The sequence below is a fragment of the Durio zibethinus genome, chromosome 11, assembly GCF_047325235.1.
Source record: "Durio zibethinus cultivar Kanyao isolate XHJ-2024 chromosome 11, ASM4732523v1, whole genome shotgun sequence".
NCBI classification, from domain to species: domain Eukaryota; kingdom Viridiplantae; phylum Streptophyta; class Magnoliopsida; order Malvales; family Malvaceae; genus Durio; species Durio zibethinus.
Genome location: NC_143172.1, coordinates 18508911 through 18522313, shown reverse-complemented (window position 1 = coordinate 18522313; position 13403 = coordinate 18508911). Strand labels below are relative to the sequence as shown.

General features: G+C 36.1%; 2 protein-coding genes and 1 pseudogene across 5 annotated transcripts; 1 reads left to right on the top strand and 2 right to left on the bottom strand.

Annotated features, from left to right (window-relative positions):
* Window positions 1-3689: 3689 nt before the first annotated feature.
* Window positions 3690-4976, bottom strand: LOC111290795 (uncharacterized). Its single transcript, XM_022882273.2, has 2 exons — window positions 4161-4976; window positions 3690-4062 (listed from the first exon to the last, which is right to left on the bottom strand). Exons 1-2 carry the CDS (start codon window positions 4605-4607, stop codon window positions 3787-3789), a joined length of 723 nt encoding a protein of 240 aa, XP_022738008.1. The 5' UTR covers window positions 4608-4976; the 3' UTR covers window positions 3690-3786.
* Window positions 4977-5658: 682 nt separating this feature from the next.
* Window positions 5659-9385, bottom strand: LOC111289697 (calcium-dependent protein kinase 26-like). Of its 3 annotated transcripts, XM_022880946.2 has the most exons (6): window positions 9232-9385; window positions 8994-9067; window positions 7760-8718; window positions 7329-7625; window positions 6346-6744; window positions 5659-6268 (listed from the first exon to the last, which is right to left on the bottom strand). In XM_022880946.2, exons 3-6 carry the CDS (start codon window positions 8346-8348, stop codon window positions 5997-5999), a joined length of 1557 nt encoding a protein of 518 aa, XP_022736681.1. In that variant the 5' UTR covers window positions 8349-8718; window positions 8994-9067; window positions 9232-9385; the 3' UTR covers window positions 5659-5996. The 3 variants fall into 3 exon arrangements, with proteins under 3 accessions (XP_022736681.1, XP_022736680.1, XP_022736682.1); XM_022880945.2 differs by lacking the exon at window positions 8994-9067; XM_022880947.2 differs by lacking the exon at window positions 8994-9067 and having other exon boundaries at window positions 7760-8712.
* A 212-nt stretch (window positions 9386-9597) lies between these two features.
* LOC111289698 (uncharacterized) lies at window positions 9598-11725 on the top strand (annotated as a pseudogene). Its single transcript, XR_016346430.1, has 2 exons — window positions 9598-9799; window positions 10619-11725. The product of XR_016346430.1 is annotated as an uncharacterized LOC111289698 (transcript).
* Window positions 11726-13403: the final 1678 nt, after the last annotated feature.

The window sequence follows — 13403 nt, the reverse complement described above, 5'->3', positions numbered from 1 at the left end:
AAGACTGTTAGGGAGAGAAAGGCAGAGGATCATCGAGTTATGGCTTCTTTTTGTTTTTTTTTTTCTTACGGAGAATTGTGACCGTGAAGGGGGCAGAGACCGGAATCTCGTGAAGAGCTGATATCAGTAGCAATCCATCGTATGACACGTGGTTATCGGATGTTTATTTTTACCAAAATGACATCCCATTTCATCCATAACGACGGCTAAGCCTCTCGTCGTCATTGACTATTTTCGAACGACACCATTTTTTGCACAGTGCAAAGCGGTTGCTTCCACGTGAAAAACATGTAACCAAAATCCAGGAGACCGAGGAACATCGCCAGTTCAGTACCTCACGCTTTACGTTACCAGACCTCCTATCCTGATAAAGTCCAACCCGAGGATAGACGAGTCGGAGCCGGATACCGAGAAATCTGAACCGCCAGACTTCATTAATCGGAAGCTTCTATTTAGTCTTCTTGCTCGGCACAAGCTCAGAATCAGCGTCTCAGCGTTGGCTCTTGTTGGCTGCACCGCTTGTACTCTCTCAATGCCTATATTTTCTGGTGAGGAATTTCTGTATATGTTAAGTTTAAGAAGAGATTAGAAGACGCTTATGCTAATAAATTAAGATTAAGAAAATGTATAGGACGATCCTTCGAATTGCTTATAGGCGCCAGAACAGAGCCGTTATAGAAGCTGCTTAGCAAAGTGGGGCTTTTTTACCCTTTGGAGCCGATTTTCACAGTTATTTTTGTGGTAAATTTGAATACCATATGGGAGAAGGTAATGTCAACATTGCAAGCTCAGATTTTTAGAAGAGTTTTGATTGAAAAGGTATAACATTACTAATGAGTATTTTAAATCATTTTCGTTGTCAATAGATTCATTTCACATTTAAACTGTAGTCGTATTATATATATATATATATATATATATATATATATGTATATATAAGTTATAAAAGAGCTCCAAGTATGATATAAATAAGAATCCTTTCTCTTTAAGCTGCTTAAATACTTATAAATTATCTTCTTTCATCAAAACCCTAAATACTTAAGTGACTTTGAACTTCAGAAACGAGTCTCAAAGAATCAATTTCGACAACCCCTAAAGGTGCTTTTTTGCTGCAGGTTTAAGCTATCCACCAAGTCACTTTTCTTCCTAACAACACCAGAAACATCTTCAACAAATTGTATTTTGTTTTTCCATCAGTGTGGCGCAGTTTTTTTTTTTTTTTTTCTTTTATGGTGACATGGTTTTTGAATGGTAAATTAAAGAAAACGGTTTGTTTTTTCTTCTTCTGTTACTTGCTGTGTATCAAAGTCTATTGTTTTGCTTCTCACAGGTTGATGAGCTCAGTGGTTTGTTGACATCTGATTTGGGTTCTTTAAAAGATTTTGTTAGCGAGAACATTTGAAGGGATCGCGGCTTTAGGGCACTTTCCGAGGCAAGCTACTCTATACTACAGCAAAAGTGAGCTAGATATTGCCTAAAATTTATTATGTAGTAGTTCGAATTATCAATTGACTCTAATGGACGTAATTCTTCTTTCACTTGGATTGTAGTTAAAAGTTCTGGATTTCTAAAATAACTTTAGCAGAATCAATTGCATTTTAAAGGTAGTTATTTGTTGAGATTAGTTGCTTAAAAATATCAAGTTACCCTTTCTAGGATATATTCATGTGTAATTCAGTAGAAAACATCATTTATGATTATATTGGTCATTTCATCCCGAGTATTTTATGTTGTTGTATGTTGTTGGGACAATTAGCATACTGTTTGCTCTATCCCCCCAACTAGCCCCAATAATGGGTCTGTTGACGTTTGTTGTGTTCATTTCAGTTGGTAAAAACATTCTCTTCGCAAATTGTTTATTTCGCATGTTTATTCGTTGTTTGAATTTATTCTGTTATCATATGATGTACAGGTATTGTCTTTGTTTCATTTTCACAAATATGAATATACAGTTCTCTTCCTTAAATCCTGTTTCTTCTGACACCACCTAAATTTGATCTGTTAATGATTACCTCGTGCTCATTTTACTTCCATTTTGAAATATGTTTCATGCTTGTGCTTGTTCATGCCTTTTCGTCTGCTTCTGATGATGATGATGATGATGGTTGATTCTCTCAAGCTATATACAAGCGATCACCTCTACCTGTGTTTAAAGCTCATGAATTGGCCCAAGCTTCTATGTCTGACTGTGTAACAGAACGTTTTCTGCGATTCGAACTGTATGTTCTTCTTTAGGCAACAAGTGCTGCGGATGCAGTAAGTGAGCGCCTGGTCGAGAACGCTTTGATGAATAATCTAATGAAAGGCAGAACAACATTAGTGATTGCTCATAGATTAAGCAGTTGAGAATGCCCACCAAATTGCTCTTTGTTCTAATGGCCAGATAGCAGAGCTGGGGACCATTTTGAATTGCTAACTAGGAAGGCGCAATATGCATGCTTCATTAGTTGGCACCCAAAGGCTGCCATTTGAATGAAATTGGATTCCCTAAATATCATTCCCAATGAAGAGGATTAAAACGAAAAGAGGAAGATCTTGTCTAAATAGTGGAATCACCAAAAATGCGAATAGTAGCATTGACTTTCATGCCAATTCTTTCTACTTACTGCCTTACTGGTGGCTTTCATATTTGCTGCAACCTTGGTAATTTTGTTTGATGTAGGTAACTCAATTATGGAGGTTGTAGGAGATGAGTTGGCAAAGTCCAATTCGTGAGACCTTCCATAGCGATTTTTTTTTTTTTTGGGGGGGGGGGGGGGGGGGGTTGGTTATCGTTGTAAAGAGGAGGTAGCAGTGGTGGAAAATAGCTGTATAAAAGATAGATATAATAACCAAGATAATAGCCATGGTGGGAACTATTGTCGTAACAAAGATGATAGTATTAGAAATAAGTCAGTTTCACTTTTCCCTGGGAATGTACCTTATTCACTCATTAATACTTTTTATGATAAAGAGGAGTTCATACCCCCTCCAATTGCCAAGTGGCCATCAATAGTTGGATGTGTAATTGTTAGTCTTTGTGATTCTTAACCTAGCATGCAGAGGATAGTTGTTGCTTCGGAAGAAGGGATGTTTACGGTAGAAGTGATTCGTTAGCTCATTGCTATTGACTTGGACGGACTTTATATTGCTTGGTTACTTGGGAAAGATATTGGCTTCTTGAATTGCTTATGGGAAAATTGATTCTATCATTCTATGCTATTGACTTAAAAGGTTTATAATAGGTTCCTTGGAAAGGGTGGTGGCTTACGGGACGATCCAAGGTTGCTTGGTGGCGAAATTTGCTTCTTTAGGTAGCTCCCATGGCACTCAATGCATCAAACATTTGGCTACTTGGGAGATGATGCATATGCTTTCTCGTTTTTATTTGCTGTCATTCTATATACTTGGCAAAAATCAAATGGCTTCCACTGTTGATGCAGCACATTCCAACTTGATTTGTTTAAGATCATCTTAGCCACCACAAGGAATTTTTGTTATTCATGTATGAAGCACAACAATGCAAGCATGTTAATTCCATTCATACTGACCACAACAAAGCACACACCGGAGATTACACAAAATTTGCTATTGACAATAAACTTAAGGTCAATGATTATTGTACTTTCAAGTTAGTTAAAAGGTCCAAATACCAAGTAATTCTTGAGATCTGTTGAGCATTGTAATTTTTTTAAAGAAAAAATAAAAAATTAAGAGAAATGCTCTTACATTTTTTATAAATTAATAATGAGCAAGATTGTAACATGTACATCATTAGTATTTTTCTGTAGTGAAAGTTGCATGGTTTCAAGTAGAAGTAGACACGGTGATGAGAGCATTGAGTTTGGCAAAACATTCAGTAGGAAGACTGAGGAAAGAATTCATGAAAAAATCATCAATAGGTTCAACAGATGCTACGCCAACCAATTTGCAATTCCCTTCATTATCCAACCTCTCTCCTCTTCCACTTCTAATCTTTCCTTTTGATTCCTCAGATGTTAAAACTGTCTTTACCAGCAATGGAGGTGCTTGGTAAACACTCCCAACAGAAAAGCAGAATTTGGCCAAGAATTCCAGCTCAACCTACAAAAGCAAATGCAAGAAACATCCCAATTATATGCAATTTTTGGTCCTTGAACAGAACAAATTAATGTTACTTTAAGAAAGCATAGATAGCTCACCTTGCCAGATTCTTGATTGATATTCCCTTGTAAGAGTTGAGGAACAATGTCAATCTTCAAAAACGGTGGCAATGGCAGTCCGAGGAACATGGTTGTTGCACTTGTCAGTGGCGGAATATACAGTGTTTTAAGGTCAAAACTAACTGAAACTTCATTGTCATCTGTGATCTTTGTACCAGTTCCAGTTCCTGTTCCCCCTTCCGCATTATACTCAAAGTCAGGATATCTGGAAATCCCAAGCTTGCAAGCTCCCAGAGTCTTGAAGCTAACATTGTAGACATCGGTCTTTGGCTGTTGGGATTCAATGGATTTGGTCGTGGTGGAAACAGCTTCGCCTTTGTGTGGTGCATAAGAAGAGAAGGCAATAGTTTTAGTTCTAAAACATGGTTTTCTTACTGGGAGCTGACATAAGATTGGTGGTTCCAAGGAGATCATTTTACAACCCATTTTCTGTTGGGAATGGCAAGCTTGTCTACTTGGTTTTGATTTCTAGAAAGTGAAAAGAAGAACGATGACCAACTATTCCATGTGGAATAACCAAAAGCACTAATTATTTTGTTCTCGCGTATATCAAAAGATGAGGCTGGTTTTTGCTGGAGAGTTTAGGACCTCATCTTTGACACTATGTAAAAATCATGGTATGTGGCGAAATTTCGTCCTTTCGATGCATGATGGTGATTTGTCAACCAAGTTGGCTGTGAACCGAACGTTTACATTTTCAAGATCTATGACCAGTGGGATCGTGAAGATTTTTTATTCGATTTTTTTTTTTTACACAGTCCGATGTCAAAGTTGCTGAAACAGCAGAGTAGTCTGCCAAAATAATTGGTAATCGAACCGGATACGCTTGGATGAAAGGTAGAGGAGAGTGCTCTCCAACTAGTCCCCACTTTTTTTTTCACTAGTCCTCATCCAAGTAGCGGTACAAGTACAACAAAACTCAACCCAACATATGATAACGTTAATTGGCAATGTGATCCACCAGACCACGTACAATTACTCGATTACCAAATGCATTAATATAATGACACCTATTAACCCACCAAATACAAAAAGCAACATTTGAGATTAGAGATGTCAACGAGTCGGATAAGTCGAATAAAATTCAACTTTAAATATGTAAAATTTAATCTTCGATTCGATAACTTTTTATTATTTTTTATACTCGATTCAACCGACATTATATAAAATTATATTCAATCAACCTAATCTGAAATTAATAAAATATTATTTTTAATATAAATATAAAATTAAATATATATAAAAATATATATAAACAATTATAAAATTAATTAAATATTTTAAAAAATTATTTTTATATAAATATCAGATTAAGTCGAATTTACCTAAAACTCGATTCTAACTTTTTTTTCATGTCACCCGACCTGACCCGATACCTAATTTTCAAAAGAAAAAAATCGACCCTAATAAATCCGATCGGGTTAAAATCCGTCGGGTACGAGTTTTTTTGCCTTCTCTAGATGAGACTCAAAAAACATAACAAGGGGAAAAGATACATAATATTACAGTTGATACAATGGCAAAAGATGAAACAGGGAAAACTACTATTCGTTTATACACAAAGCAAGACCCCGGTAGCCACAACTGGTTACTCTCTTCCTACCAAGTATCTGCCAGTGAAAAATCTAGAAGCAGCACTCCCGGTGGGATAACTCTCAATACCACTCATTTAAAGCTGGTGCTAAGCACCAGCAATCAGAAATATGGGCACAAAACACAACCTAATACAGGAATTAGCTATAAAAATTTTACACAGAAATGCAGTTTCTGCAAATGTTAGCCTCCGTCAGAACTATACTGACTCACACTGACAGCTCAACACACAAGAGATGACCTGAGGGATGTGGCAGTCGGGAGATTTGTGCATGATGCCCATCGGATAACTGATTCAGCCACTATGAAATCAAGTTGTTCTCGCTCACCATGGCCAATAGTGCGGTTCCTCTTGCTGTGAAAGGCCAACATCCTAGACCCACCTAATCCCCCTGTCCTTCTAAATTCAGCTGTCTTGTTTTCTATTTCTCTTGCCTCGGGCCCACAGCAAGGAGAAGAATCTGGTAACATGAGTAGCTTATCCAAGCCTGCATCTGCAAGATGATGCAAGACATGATTTCAGATGCTAAATCCTAATATAAGGATTTGCAAGATGTTTAAGAAAAATTACCTCCATGAATTCTCTCCATCCGGGTAATGTTGGTTGAGAAATCTAATTTGCAGCTCCCTTGCTCAACCACTGAACTAGGACTGAAGAACGCAAAGCTTGGCATTGAGGGCACAGGAGTCGAAAATTCTAAGGCATCAGAACTACCGCTGCGGAAAGAAAATCCACCTGGTGCAAAGCAAGGCATAGATGGTTCCACCAAGAAAGAAGAAAAAGAAGTTCTGCATGTGAGTGCAGGTGACTGAACATCATAAATGATTGGAGATCCAGCACCAAAGCTGATATCCTGATCCCTAGACAAAGAGAATGAGCCACTACCGAATTCCCACCCTCCACAACTTTGGTATACAAGCTCATTTGATTCTTCATGACAAGATTCATCATTCTTCATCCATAAATGATCTGAAAAAAGATGATTCAAAGTCAAGCTTCTCGAGAAGGGGGAAAATCCAGTAACATAACTTCTTGGGGCCTAGAGGCATACATATACAAGTCAGTCAAACAGGTAGCTTTGTTCAATTTAAAAAGCTAGTATCGAAGCTGTTGGAATTCCAAGAATCATGGCCATGGTAAAAGCCAATCCCAACATGGATTGCATTGAGAAATTACAAAGTCCATTAATGCAGCAGCCACTTAAAAAATTTAGCCTTCTTCAATACATAACATTAAGAGAAGGGGCCTATCTGAACAGTCTTCAAACATGCTCATAATGGATGATGCTATACAGAAAGTGTAGTCACCTATATTGACTGCTTATATGAGTTAAGAAAAGAATTTTGAATATTCCTGCCCAGCGCACACCATCTCAATTTTGTTCCCTTGAACTATTGTAGTGTTATATTAACAAATGATGATATTGGCCTTTCCGTTATAAATGTTCCATTTACTTTTAATAGCCACAAAAGATAATAATTAAACTACTATTTTAACACCATCTACAAACCCCATAAATTTATGACGAGAGTTTGCAGGAATTTCCAATATACCTAGAACCTGTAGAGCAGTGAGTCGTTGAAAAGGATCAGTATTGAGCATTCCCCTGACTAAATTCTTTGCAGAATCAGAAATGCGATCCCAAGGATCTGACGGGAACTGCAGATCAGCTGCCCTCACAGCATCAAAGATTCGTGACTTCGTCTTACCCCAAAATGGTGGTGTCCCGTTAATAAGTATGTACAGAATCACCCCAGCACTCCAAACATCGGCAGCCTGATTATATCCCCCTACCAAAACCTCAGGTGCTATATAAAATGGACTCCCAACAGTCCCATGCAAACACTGCCCTGTTGGTAACAAACACCGAAATAGTTAAAACAAAAAAAAAAAAAAGAACCTCAAAACCTCAAATTTTTAAGCAAGCACTGAGAGAAAAATGTTCTTGGTTAGAGAAAGAGAAAGAAGAAATGTACGACTCTACCAGGTTTAATATATGTTGCAAGGCCAAAATCTGCTAGTTTAATTGGCGATGATGAGGCTTTTGTAGCTAAGAGGATATTCTCTGGCTTTAAATCTCTATGAACAACCCCAATTTCATGACAATATAGGACCACTCGCATGAGATGCCTGAAGAGAACTCTAGCCTCTGCCTCAGAGAAATGCCCATACTTCTCTAACCGGTGGAAAAGCTCCCCTCCTGCACAAAGCTCCATCACCAAATGAACATAGTCCTCATCCTCATAAACAGCCTTGAGATCTACAACATTTGGATGCCCTGATAACCTTGTCATTATTTCAATTTCAAGCTTTACACACCGTACATCATCAGAGGTTACTAATCTATCTTTAGATATCGATTTGCATGCCAGTACCTCTCTTGTCAACTTATCCGAGCACAACCTAATAATACCAAATTGACCCCAGCCCAGTTGCTCTCCAAGAATGTATCGATCTTTCAAATTTGCAGTCTGATCAGTCTCCAAAATTGTTTCACTCAAGCTTGCAACTTTGTAGCAATTGCACGGCTGCTTTAACGTTTCACTGATGCTGCTGCTCTTGGCAACAGCCATAACACTTTCTAGCCGTCCAACCAATCCAAAACTGATTCAGAATCTCAGCTTATTACCCTATGTTTTTGGCAGCTTATTACCAACTAACTTAGTCTCCCAATGAAACAAGCTAGTCCATTTTTTAGGTCAAAATTTATATATTTTTCTGTTCACATAACTCTTCCACCAAATCCATACTTGAGGTCAAGACTCCTAAAACATAAGACTTTCTTGGCTAGTTGTTGAACTTTGACACCAACGCTAAAAGGGGAGAACTTGATACCAAAAATCAAGACAGCATGACATTAAAACGTGAACAGTAACCCCAAAACATCACGATCTCAAATGCACAGCTGAGCATTCATCTTAGTTCTCATCAGATGGCCTGGATCTAAAACAATTGAAATTATCAGCTTTTAATCAAGCACTTTGGTTCAGCTCCCAAAAAAATGCAATCTTTGTGGATTACAATGGAAATTATAATACCAGGCAAGTCCAATTTGAGAAAAACCTCACATAAAATGCATCAATATTTTTTGTTAGCTCAACAAACTTGAATCCAAGCTCAAAGAAGAAAGATGAATCACATTCTAACATCAAATAAGAAAACAAACAAACTTTATCATTCCAAAATCTCATCAAACAAAAAAGATCACCCATTATCACCTAAAAGAACCAGCCTCTTCAACCCAAATCAGCTCCACACCTCAAAAGCACCAATATCCATCAGCTAAAAAGCACTAAATCACAAAACAAAAGCAAAATTCAACCCGAACCCATCAAAATTTACCTCAAAACAAAGCACCCCCAGATCCAAAATCGTTCCTTTCCCACAAAGAAAAAAAAACTTTTCAAATTCAAACATCCAAAAAACACTATAAAGATTATAGAGAGAGAAACAAACCTTGCTAGAGATAAGAGCACCACAGAAGAAGAAGAAGACGTCCGTTGGAGCAGTGGCAGAAAGCTCCCCCAAGGCAGACCTCTATCTGTGGGCTCTTCTTTTTGGTCTCTTCTTTTTTAAGTTTGTTTACGAGGATTTTTTTTTTCAAAGGAACAAAGAAGAAAGAGTTGAAACAATGCGTTGAACCTGAGGCTTTGAGGTAACGCTGTTGGTTACCTACGTTTTTTTGTCGTTTGTTCCCTTCTGTTTTTTGGAATGGAAGGAGCACTCTCTCCTCGGACCCGAAGTTTCAGTTTAATTCAGTTAATTATGGTTTTCTTTCAACTAAAATGTAAATTTATGTCCAAGTCCCGTTAAACCGAGGGTTGACTTCAACGAGTCCGAAACGTTGCGTTTTTATTCTTAGAAGGGAAGTTAAAAAAGTATCCGCCGCTAAATCCTATCCAATTCCCCGTCATTAATTTCACTTCAAAGAAAAGAAAAAAAAATAAAAACCTCTTTCTATGTTTCTAAAGGAGCCATATTTGAAACTATGGAGCTGGTGAATCTTCTGGGCTTCGTTTCGTATGTAAATACTCTTTGACCATGCTTAGTTAATCATATGAAGGCCTTAAAGTTTGCATTTTTCTTTTTTATAATCGAAGTTAGTTGCATATGATTAGCATTTGAACTTTGTGAAAATGGGGATTTTGGTTTTTGTTCTATTATTGTTGATTATTGCTGGAATGTTTGTTTAAACCAAGTTCATCATAAGCTGCTCTATGACCCAATTTTGACGTTCAAGAATTGATTTTTCCTTTTCCTTTTAGCTCAGACTAAATTAGCTCAAGTTGGGTAGTAGTGTGTAGATGTGATTTTGGGATATGGGTTTTGTTTGCCCTTGACTCTTTTGTTTATTATTTGTTGGAGAAGAAATTAATTGAATTTTGCCAATGTAGACTGAAAATATTTTGTAGTTAGATGATTATTTTGTTCACTTATGGGTTATATGAGTTGAAAAGGATAAAAGAGTTAGCTGGATTATGTGAACATTTAGGTGAACCATAACAATGCTTTTTTTTTTTTTTTGTTTGCCTAGAGTTGAATTGGGCTGATCCTAATGACCTGAAGGATCTCATTAGATGCATAATTAACATTAATTTGCATTACATTGCAATGCCATAGTCTGTCCAGCTGAACCACATGTCAATGGATGCTTGCAGACCATTCAGTCTATGGCTGCTTTTGTTGAAAATGATACAAAATTCTATTATGTCATTGTTGTACCAAAAAAAAAAACAGTATATGTACAATTTCCTTTTCTTTTTACCAGTAATTTCATTCTCTTTTGTATTTCTTCTATCCAGAGATTCACCTTCAACTTTTTCCCCTGCCTGTTTTTTTCCAGGAGAGAAATTATAAATGGTACTTATAAGTTTTACATCCGCAAGCCTCCTCAAATTTGGTTTGAGTCCTCAAACTAGACTTTCACATAGAAAGTATTTTATTTCACGATCATCACCTGGATATCTTAACATCCAGGCTGTGCAAGAGAATGGAGGTCCTCGAAGACTGGTTGACATCATAAGGCTTGTGCCAGATATCTCTAGGAATTACTTTCGAAGTCCTTCTCGAAGGGCACTTTTTTGGTGGAATCTCCCTGTTGGGAGGTTTTTATGTTGCACAAACAATCCCTCTGTCCTTTGGAGCTTTAGGAGTCAATGATGTGATTGCAGCAGTACTATGAGTGCTACTGACAGAGTATGTGACTAGGTTTTATTACAGCCGTCCAAAGGTAACCTTCCCCCTCAACAATTTCAAGATGGGTTTCACCTATGGACTCTTCATTGATGCTTTTAAGCTTGCCAGTTGATTATATCCATTTATCTTGACACTTGCGTTGGTCATTAATTCTTAGTGTTAAGGCTATAAACCACTCAATTTTCCTATAATGTATATTTTCTAATAAACATTTTTGCCGTATTCTTCTCACACATCCTTTTTTCGCCTGTTTTGTATTTACCTATCTATTTTCTTTCCTTCTGATTTGCTCTAAGTTCCCCATATGCATCTTTTCTTGCTGCAGTAAGTATGTAAACTGTCTTCTGCCTACATGTTGGTGAAGCAAACTCTCAGACCAAAAGTTGAGAGGTACCCTAATTTTTATGCTGTAAAGCTAGTAACTTTGTGATCCAGACATACGCCCCTCATCATGGTAACTTTTGTACTGAATTGGATGTGGTCTTTTGCTGTTTTGTATTCTAACATGGAGAAGCTGCAGTAGTAGATCTGCAGTTGTGACTTGTGTTGTCATAATTCCACATCCTTTCTCATCTTGATCCTGTTATAGACAGCTTATAAAGACATATACCGTTGGAGGCATAAAATGTTTAGAAACAAAGCTGCTTAATAGTTCTATGAGATGTGGTCGTGGCTTGGAATATAATTCCTACCAGCTTTGTAAGCTTTATTTAATACTGTGCCAATGAATGGTGTAAGAGTTCTTTTCATATTATCATGCATCCCGGTTCCCAAAATTTTGTTTCTCTAATAGCCATCAGTAAGTAATGACGTTCCATGTCCTCTTCAGAACCATTGTATTTATGATATGACCAAATCTTGTTGCATTATTTGTTGTCGACCTTGAGGTTGCTCCTCAATAATGTCCCGCACCCTAATCTTCCCCAAGAGACGAACTTTGGTGGTCTATCAACTATTATGGTGGTACTCTCCATCAATCTTTAAAGGTGGTATTTTACTGCAGTTTTCTGGATACCTTAGGCTGTTCAGGCCTTTGGTCATGAGCAAGCTCCACTTCATGAGTCATGATGTGTCTCTTTAGGAAGATTTATGAACTGGTCCTGAGTTACACCGTCTTTAAAGGTGCATCGCTCTTTAATTTCTCAAGCAGCAATACCTCACGGCAAAGGCCGAACGCTTATTGTTGTCCCTCTTATGTAACACTTTAAATTTCATAGAGTGAACATGATAGGGAAATGGTGCTCAAAACTGCTTCATTAGGATTTGTATTTCCTTAAATCGTTTATTAGAATTGGGGTATTCGTTTATTAGAATTGGGGTATCTGAAATGCATAGCATGCTTCGTCTTTACCAAGAGATATAAGCGAAACCATTCTGAAATACAAAATAAGGAGCGGAGATACCATACAAGTAACAGGGTTTATTGTATTCTTATGCATTAAGTAATGACTGAATTGTCGCGTTGCAATCTTTTCCTCAGCACGTTTTGACAATTTTACCCCTTTTAAAACATATTCATTGGAGTTATTTTTACCTCTTAAAAAGAAAAAAAACAAAAAGCAATTCTAGTTGTGGTCCTATGATTTAATGGTGTTTTATATGGTTCATGAACTACTGTACCATAATTGAATCTGTTTCCTTTTCTTTTTCTTATTAGTTTTTTTTTCTAAATTCTTTTTTTTTTTCACCTTCTTCTCTTTGTCTTTCCACTTTTTTATTTATCAAGCACACCCCAAAAAAAAAAAAAAAAAAAAAAAACGTCTACATTTATTTGTCAAAAAAAAAAGGTACATTTAGATTTAAGCACGGTACTACAAATAACATTCTATTTGAATAATTAAAATTTAAAAAATTAATTTCATTAAAGTACCTAAACAAATTCTGGCAAAAAAAAAGTGCCCAAAAAACCCTTTCTTATCGTTACTTTTAAATTAGAAAGTAGTTTAAGAACTCTTACAAATAAAATTATGGGATTCAATCACTTTGAAACCTTATTGAAATAGCAATTCAACTTTTTCTTTCATTTAATATATCCAAATAATAAAAAATCCTAAGATTAAATAGGAATGAGAAAAAATTTGAAAAAATCAAACATTCATTGAAAACTATAGTATTTGGTTAGATTTAGATCAAATTTTTTTATTCTATTCGAATTAAATTTAGATATTAAATATATATTATATTTAGATTGAATAAAATTATATATCTTTATTAGTTTTTATATATTTTTTAAATTTTTATAAAATATGCTTAAATTTATTTAAATATATTAAAAAATATTAAAATAATATATAAAAATTTTAATTTAAAAATCAATGAGTCAAACTTAATTTATAAAATTTGATTTAAATTAGATCAAATCATATAAAAGTTTGGTTTGAATTTAATTTAGATTTTAAAAATTTAAAATTTTATACATCATCTAAAAAATT